A 9083-nucleotide genomic window follows, 5' to 3' on the forward strand; every position below is an offset into this window, starting at 1 on the left:
GAAATAACTGTATATATATATATATATATATAGCTTATTATGAAGTGTTATATCATATGGGCCCTTTAAATCCTTTTGTTATTGTCTTGGGGTAAAGTCAGCTTTATTCATGTAATATAAATAAATCTGACACATCATCAAAAAAGCAAGGTAAGAGATATTTCTAACTGAGCAAAATATAAAAGACCTTTTGCAGTTTTTAAATTTCTACAAAATTTTAGTTACAATAAGCTCATTGAGAAATTTTCTTTTAGTAACTGGCATAAGTTAATTATATTCTGTACCTTTTTTATTGTTTCTAAATCTATGGGGAAAGGATAACAGCTTATGAGGCATTAGCTACTCAAGGGTGTAAAGAGATAAACCAGAGAGTACAGCTTCAAAGAAAGTACTTTGTACTTCAATTTTAGGAAAATGAAACAGATTTTTGTCAGCTGAGATACATATATCTTAAAACCATGATGCAAATCTGCAAGAGTGATTAAATAATTTAAGAGCGTTTTCAATATTTCCCATTTTCCAACACCTGAAAATTATTTGTGTAATTGTCACATTCTTTTTTACTTTCATTTTTTAATTTAATTGGTTTTACAGCTTTTTTCAACATTTATCTACTTATTTTACTCTAATATCTCATAATTTCAATAATTTCTATTCAAATTTTTCAAAAAAGCTAAATTACACGTTGTTTTTTCTGAGAGTTATGATTATCACATGTCTGACTGAGTTTTGACAATAAATTACTTAATCATTCAAACATTCAGTATTAATGGCATGTTTTTCAAGCAGGAAATTAGGATGTATTATACAATAAATGTATTTGAGTATTGTGAGAACTTTTTAAATCGAAAAATTAAGAGTAATGTAAAGTGTTAAAAGGTACCTGAAAATTGTTTGTTTTTTCTTAAAAGTGCAACATGTTTTCACTTATGAATAATTTGTACTTAATAATCTAACTAATATTGTTTTATCTCTGTAACAATAACATTCATTACAAATTCATTTGTATTCAGGTATTCATTGATTGATTCTGAAACCATGACAGAAGAAGAAAGAAAGAATATTAAGTATACTAAGGTTGAGTAAGTATTAAGTATACTAAGGTTGAGTAAGTATTAAGTATTCTAAGGTTGAGTAAATATTATTCAGGATGTCTTCAGTTGCAATGCCATTCAGTAAAAGTGTGAAGAAAACCAAGCATAGTTAATAAATGAGGTATTTATATCATAAGTTTAAAGTGTATGTAATTGTGTGTATGTGGATATAGATATATAAGTTATATAACTAACAAATGTACTTGAATAGAACACCTCCCAGCCATAATTCTTCTGCTAAATAGAAATAATAAAGGACAACAGCTGCCAACAACAAAACATTTTAATCAGTATTTCACAAGGAAAAAAAATCTCTTACAAACCTTCAAAGATAAATTTATATGGAGACAGTATTGGTGATAAGAATGTCTGAAACATCTTATCTAGTCTATTCATTTCCAGATCCTTTGTAGATAATATGACTTCTAGTGATGGACCCTGAAATCTCTTTGCACTTGGAGATGCTTTGCAAGAAGAGTAGCAGTATTTTATTAGATTGGTGCCAACAGTTGATGACAAGAGTCCAGTCTGTGAAATGCCAGCAGTTGATACACTTTCTATTAGAACAGGACTCATGTGGTGAAACATGGCACTCTCTTTTCAAGATGTATATATTTACACAATCTTACCAAATATTTTAGGACATCACTCCCCAACTAGTTGCAATGAACCTCTGAATATGGCTTATCTAGATCAAAACCACAAATGGTCAGCATAAAAGATGTCCCAAACCTCCAACAAAGAATGATTTTAATGCAAAAGTTTGTGGTACAAATGTTTGAGATTTTGAGGCCACTTAGTAATACTATTATCCATTGTAGATAATGTGCTGAATTAAAGGAAGACCTCTGTACATGCTGTTATTTCCTTGATACAGATTATTATGGGATTGACTGAGTTTGACAGCAGCCTTGGAGAATGATTTTATTATAGTTGTGTCATCTTAATTATGAAGACTGATAGGCTTAGTATCATGGTGTGGGGCAGTTTTAGCTGGTTTAGATTTGATGTACTGTTAATAGTTAAGGAAGTTACCAATACCTTTTTGCATTGTGACATTCTTGAAAATATTAACCTGTGTGAAGTGATAGAATACTATGAGGAAGGACTATACCTCCTTCAGCATGACAATTCACCATCCTATATCACATGCCACATTAAGAAATTTTGTAACATCATATGAGGAACAGAAAGAATAGTCATAAAATATCACTACACTTAGAATTGTTTTGCAAGATAAGTTCCAGTCTATTCCACCAGATGCGTACCAATACCTGGTGGGGAAGTATTAGCAACAGAAAGTTCAGGTTGTGAATAATGACAATCATGAGCCTCAGTAGTGAACAAAATATCTTCCTTCTTAAATTAGGCAAGCTGTTCTAATACTTATGTTAATATATTTTTGTAGCCATACTTTATAACTTTTTTGTTATTTTGTTTGCACAGTATTTAATGAGTATTGAAATGCTATCAGGTTACTGAACTAAAGTGCAATAGATGATCAGATGACTAGGCCTTATTAAAGTACATGAAACTTAAAAATGTTTAGAAAGATTTGAAAGGCAAAAAGAAATCATTCTTTGATGAGTCATCAAAACACAAAGCTAGTGAATAGTAATAATTAATGTGTATGTGATATTACATCACAATAACTTGAATATTATTTTAAGTTGTATCATTTTTTACTGTTCTAATACAGATTGCTAACAAGAAAAGTGTACAAACTAGCATTTCATCTATACCTTGTCTATTTTATCCTTCTGCCAACAAGACCTTTTGCTTTATACCAGAGCCCATCAGGCTGGCTGAACTGAAACAAAGGGTTAATTGAAATGCTATTTATGACATATTTGTGATAAGTTTTAGGGCATAAAATTTTCATCTGGCAGAACTTAACATTTAACAAAATGTGTTTGCTATTATTTTACAATAAGACTGGTAATAATTAAATCACATCATTCTTTACTGGCCCAGTTGCAGGTTTCTAGAATTTTAACTACATACATATAATTTAAAGACAACAAGGGACCTGTTGTTCCATCCAGGCTGTCCCATCCACTAACCTAGTCTTTGAAAATAAAATAAAATTATTTAAAGCCAGCTCTTATCATTCAAATATTTATCAAGCCTTCCCTTAAATTAACTGCCTCCACCTTATCCAAAGGAAATGCATTCGAAAGACCAACCACCCTGTTAAAAAAAATAAAGCTGTCTTAGCAAAAGATAACTCTTACCCTGCCAAAATTTGTTTTTGTGTCCCCTAATCCTAACATTTTCAACACTGAGTACAAACAAAATGATGCATCAACACTATTAATTCTCTTAACAATATTAAACACTTCAATGAAATCCCCACTAATCCTTCTTTTTTCAAAAGAATACAATTTCAGAGATCTTAACTTGTCCTTGTATGACAACCTTTCCATCCCAGGTACCATCCTAGTAGCCTTTTTTTCAACCCTTTTCAACATTTCAATGTCCATCCAAAGGTAAGACATTAAAAACTGAACGAAATACTCCAAATGTTGCTTAACCAATGACCTATGCAATGAAATTATAATCTCTTCAGACTTTTATTCAATATTTATGTAGATACAATCTAACAAAACAAGAATTATCTGTTGTGAATTGGACTGCTGAGTAATTTGGAGACACTGATCAAATGTGAAAAATATTTAAAGATAAATTTCTAACTATTCAAGACAAACATATTCCTTATAGGAAAAAAAGGTGGATGCAAGTAAAAAAAGATGTTATCTCACAAAAGTTATAGGAAATAACGTTTAAAAAAACATCACAAATTTAAGAAATTGAAATTAACTCGAAATTTAAATTAATGGGAGATTTAGAAGATCATGGAAGTTGGTCGAACAGGAAATTAGAACATCAAAACGGATGTATGAAAATTGAACAAAGGTTGGCCACAAATATAAAAATTAACAGTAAGGATTTCTTTAAATACATTAAGGGTGAACATAATATTGGAATAGGAATCCTTGAGGGATGATAAAGGAAGGTTTGTATCTGATGGTTGTGAGATAGCTGGGTTATAATATTCTGCATTTTCTTCAGTTTTTACTATCAAATGTTTAAACAATATTTCTCATCTTGACATTTGGTAGATGGAAATAAGATCAAATAAGATGACTGTATTAATTCTAAGTTTGTTAAGAAAACATTGGGAAGTGTAAAGAATAATAAGGCTCCTTGGGCAGATAATATTTCCCCAAGGGTTTTGAAGGAGGTTAAGGATTGGATATATAAGCCACTTGTTACTAATTTTGTAAGTCCTTAAACAGTGGACAAGTGCCAGAGGATTGGAAATTGGCTAATGTTACTCTTCTTTTCAAGGAAGGAGATAAAACTGTCCCAGTAATTATAGGCCTATCAATCTTACATCAGTTGTGGGAAAAGTTTGGAAAGTCTGATAAAAGATACCTTGCAAAGTCATTTAACAAAGTTTAGAATTTTATTGGATAGTCAATATGATTTCACTAAGGGGAAAATCTTGGCAACAAATCTTTTGATATTATTTGAAAAGGTTACTGATTATGTAAATGAGGGTAAGGGTGTAGATTTGGATTTTCAGAAAACATTTTACAAGGTGCCACATAAAAGGCTTGTAAAAAAATGATCTTTATAGGTGTGGAGGATAAGTTAGCTAATTGGATAGAAGAGTGACTGGATGGAAGAAAGGGTTGTTATAAATGGAGTTCAGTCAAACTGGATTAATGTCACAAGTGGGGGTACCTCATGGCTCAGTTTTAGGACCTTTATATTTCAATGACATATAGTAAGGAATATCAATAAATTACTTACATTTGCTGATGATATCAGGGTTTTGGGTCTTACTAGCTGTGAATAAGATGTTTCTGCTTTACAATTTAGATCATTTACTGAGTTCAGATGGCAGATGAGTTTTAACTACAATAAATGCAAAATAATGCATGTGGGTTATCAAAATTTGAATTATAAATATAATTTAGATAGGTATAATATTAACAGTGTTTTGAAAGAAAGGGATCTCGGTGTAATAGTTGATCAGTCTCTTAAGCCATCCAAGCAGTGTGCTGTTGCTGGTGGTATGGCAAATAGGATTTTAGGTTGTATCTACAAAAATATTGAATACAAATATAAAGAGGTTATAAGTTCATTGTATAGGTCACTGGTTAAGCCACATTTGGAGTACTGTACTCAGTCTTGAGCTACTTACCCTAGGAAGGACATTAATTTGTTGGAAAGGGTTCAGGGGAGGGTTTTTAGAAATGGTGCCTGGGATGGAGGGGTTGTCATATGAGGAGAGGTTAAGATCTTTGAAATTGTTTTCTCTTGAAAAAAGAAGAGTTATAGGATATTTGATTGAGGTGTTAATATTGCAAAGGGAATTGATAGTGTTGATGCATCATTTTTTTTTCATGAGAGTCATCCTCAGCTTTAACAGTTTTATTTTTCTGACAGCCTCTGGAATGGGTTTCTTTTAGATGTTGTGGAGGCAGTAAATTTAAGTGAGTTTAAGAGAAAGCTTGACAACTATATGAATTATAAGGGCTAGCTTTGAGTTTTTTTTTAATTAATTTATTTAATAGTTTTAGTTTAGTTTTGAGGATGGGACAGTGAGATGGATCAATATGTCCCTTGTCGTCCCTAAACATTACGCTATGTTATCCTACTTACCATTCTACTAGCAACAGTGCATTGCTTGGATGGCTTCTATGTCATATTACTACTAATGTGTATGTCTTGTATGTCTCCCTACTGTTTGATTAAAGTTTCTGTATTAAAAATTATTGTATTAATTAGAAAGTTACCAACATTCTTGTAACAAACTACTTTTTCATAATGATTCTATATTTTAGTTAAATTCAGAATTTTTGCTTTTAGAACTGACAGTAGGTTATTCAAGATACGTTATTCTCCTACCACTGGTCAAGTTCGATGTAGAATTGCAAGAGTTCCTTCAAAGTAAGTTCACAACATACTCTAATGTTCTTTATTAAAAATTGTTTTTCAAATATCTAGCCAAAAAAAACTTTTGAAATAAATTTAATGAACATATAGAGTTAAAATTAATCCAGTCATTGGTAAATGAAAACCGTTCATAAAGCATACAACTTAATTTATATTGTATCTCAGTGTAATAAAAAAAATCATTTCCAAAACTATACAGCTATCTTCTGTAGAAAGCAAAACTATTCACATTCGTTTACTGTTTCTTATTAATTATAAAGAACAGTTGTGTAAATTTTTTATTTGCATAAATGTCCTACAAAGTAAAAGTTTAGAAGTTAGAATAGCTGTTTACTTTTTCATTTTATTATCCAGATTCTTTGAAATTTTTAGTTTTTGTAATGTAAAGGAAACATTTATGGCATCATATTTTATTACCTTGAAGAAAATTATATTTTGCTAATGCAATTTATTTTTTGTGTTCAGTTAAATTGACTAGCTTCAAAATCTTTGCAGCCAACATTACAATCTTTGAATTCTTACAAAATTCTAGAAATTCATCAGAAAAGCTAATAAACCAACTTTCCATTGGAAATGAAGACAGTCCTCCACCTCCTTATACAGAAAACAGTTCTGTGCCACAAGGAAACTCTCTTGTATCAACACATACAAGTTCTTCTTTTGCTATGACAACCCAACTGAAAGATACTGTGTTATCAGACAACAACAGCAACATCATTGCAAGTTCCAGGCCAACAAGTGGTGTAAAAAGGTTTTAAACATATATATATATATATATATATAAGCATTATTTTCTTGCACTTTTCTATAAATTTATTTTTCTAGTAGCATTATTAAAGTTTTGTTGAACATAAACTAGTATAATCACAAATGAATAGTTTGTGCAACAAAACAGTTTCATTTCTGTATGTGTAAAAAGTTATGTGTAAATCTCAAGAAAAATATTATTGAAATATGTAAAAATGAACAATTTAAAATAATGCACTATTTGATGTAACTGTTGTTTTTTAATTTGAAATGTTTCCAAAACAAATATGTGTAATTGAAGTGGTTTGATTACTCACAAATTTAAATTTTAACTCTTAATAAGTTTATATATTTCCATACAATCATAATGTAGTAAATAAGGCTGGGAAATTAGTGAAATTTCCTAGTCAATTAACTATTAGTTGTTGGTCTACTTCAAGGGTGAAATTCTGCCAGTAATCACCAGTACTGAGTACTAGAACTTATTCATTTAAGGCAATACTAGTACCAGGACTTATTTGAGCTGCTTTGTCATTTTTTATGTTTATACATAGATTTTTTTTCTTTTTCCAAAACACGTTCATTTCACCCTCTAATGTTTTTTGAAAATTTCACTTAATCGATTAAGTTCAACTAATCAATAATTATAACAAGAAATTACTGTAAAAAATGACTATTTTGACTTGACTCTTCTAAAAAAGTGCTAAAATTGGGTTTTTGTACATGTGGTGAGCAGACCACAAATAGTCTGCTGTGTACCTTTGTGCTTAACAACAAACAACAGCAGAAAAATTATTTATTATATAATCCTGTAGGCTCAACGTACCCATCCCAGTACCGAATATATCAGGTGTTTCACCAATGCTCAGCAAAGGATTTGTTCAGGCTCAGTTGATTCCTCCCAAAATTAATCATTCATTCATTCAAAATCAGGTAAAACATGATATCATTACTGAATTTGAGTCAGTTAAATATAATTTTTTATAAATATGAAGTATGAATTAGTTATAGAATATTATGAACCACTCATCATTTTTTGTTAATGTTTGCCCTATTAAAATGTTTTGCTACTTTTAAGAATTTCTAGATGTTATTAGTAAAATGTTTATAATTTTTTGTGATGTTACATATTCTACAATAACAAGATACTCTGCTAAGCTTTAGTTAGGATATTTCTTCCTGTCACTAAGGGGATTTTTTTGTCTCTTGAAACTTCCCGATTTTCTACACCCACAAAATGGGAAGTAAAAAGTTCAGATGTGTGAAGCATCTAAAAATAATATAGCCTTGACAAAATTATCCCAAATTTTTATTTTTCTCTCACTTTTTTTTTTTTGCTCAATTCATGACTCCTTTTTTTTCTAGGGCTTATCCTACCTTATATTCTTATATATAGTAAAAAAATTATTTTTTACAAGTAACTACCTGAATATTGTGGGAATAGTTTTGGAAAGTCTGATAAAAGATTCTTTGCAAACTCATTTAACAAAGTTTAGGATTTTGTTGGATAGTCAACATGGTTTCACTAAGAGAAAATCTTGCTTTACAAATCTTTTGACATTCTTTAAAAAGGTTACTGCTTATGTAGGTGAAGGTAAGAGTGTAGATTTGGTGTATCTAGATTTTCAGAAAGCATTTGACAAGGTGCCACATAAAAGGTTTGAAAAATAAAATTGCTATAGGAGTGAGGGATATGTTAGTTAATTGGAGAGAAGAAAGCAGAGGACTGTTATAAATGGGATGGGGTACCACAGGGCTCAGTCTTAGGACCTTTGCTCTTTTTTGATTTACATGAATGACATACAGGAAGGAATGGTAAATAAATTACTTAAATTTTCTGATGATATTAAGGTTTTGGGTGTTACTGGTTGTGTGGAGAAACTGCTGCTTTGCAAAAGGATTTACTGAGTTGGGCAAATAAATGGTAGATGGTTTGTAATTATAATAAATGCAACATAATACATGTGGGTTATCATAATTTGAATTATAAGTATTGTTATGGCAGCGGAACTCACATGATGCTGGGAGCATGCGTGCTGGAGTTTCTCAAAGGATCATGAATTTGCCCGGCAACTCTAGTCTGATCAAGATGCCCTCCTTTTTAATATATATGCCTGGCAAAAAAAACAGCAGGATTGAAGAGAGAGATAATTGAGTCAAGACAGTAGGCATCGTAAGTAAAGTGTGTGAATCAGTGATTTATAGCGTGTGTTAAAAAGGTTATAAAGGACTGGAAATTCTGTGTATTACTAAAATTTGTATCGAAAAAGAATA

At 30.7% G+C, this 9083-nt stretch overlaps 1 protein-coding gene across 1 annotated transcript in view; it reads left to right on the top strand.

The window, feature by feature from the left end:
• Positions 1-9083, top strand: part of LOC106466789 (band 4.1-like protein 4A) — a 165176-nt gene that overhangs the window by 149563 nt on the left and 6530 nt on the right. Inside the window, exons 19-22 of the mRNA XM_022394872.1 lie at positions 1014-1082; positions 5976-6056; positions 6595-6813; positions 7625-7742. Of these exons, the coding sequence (XP_022250580.1) occupies positions 1014-1082; positions 5976-6056; positions 6595-6813; positions 7625-7742 (487 nt within the window). The remainder of the gene's footprint in view (positions 1-1013; positions 1083-5975; positions 6057-6594; positions 6814-7624; positions 7743-9083) is intronic.

Source organism: Limulus polyphemus, unplaced genomic scaffold, assembly GCF_000517525.1.
Source record: "Limulus polyphemus unplaced genomic scaffold, Limulus_polyphemus-2.1.2 Scaffold2381, whole genome shotgun sequence".
Lineage (NCBI taxonomy): Eukaryota > Metazoa > Arthropoda > Merostomata > Xiphosura > Limulidae > Limulus > Limulus polyphemus.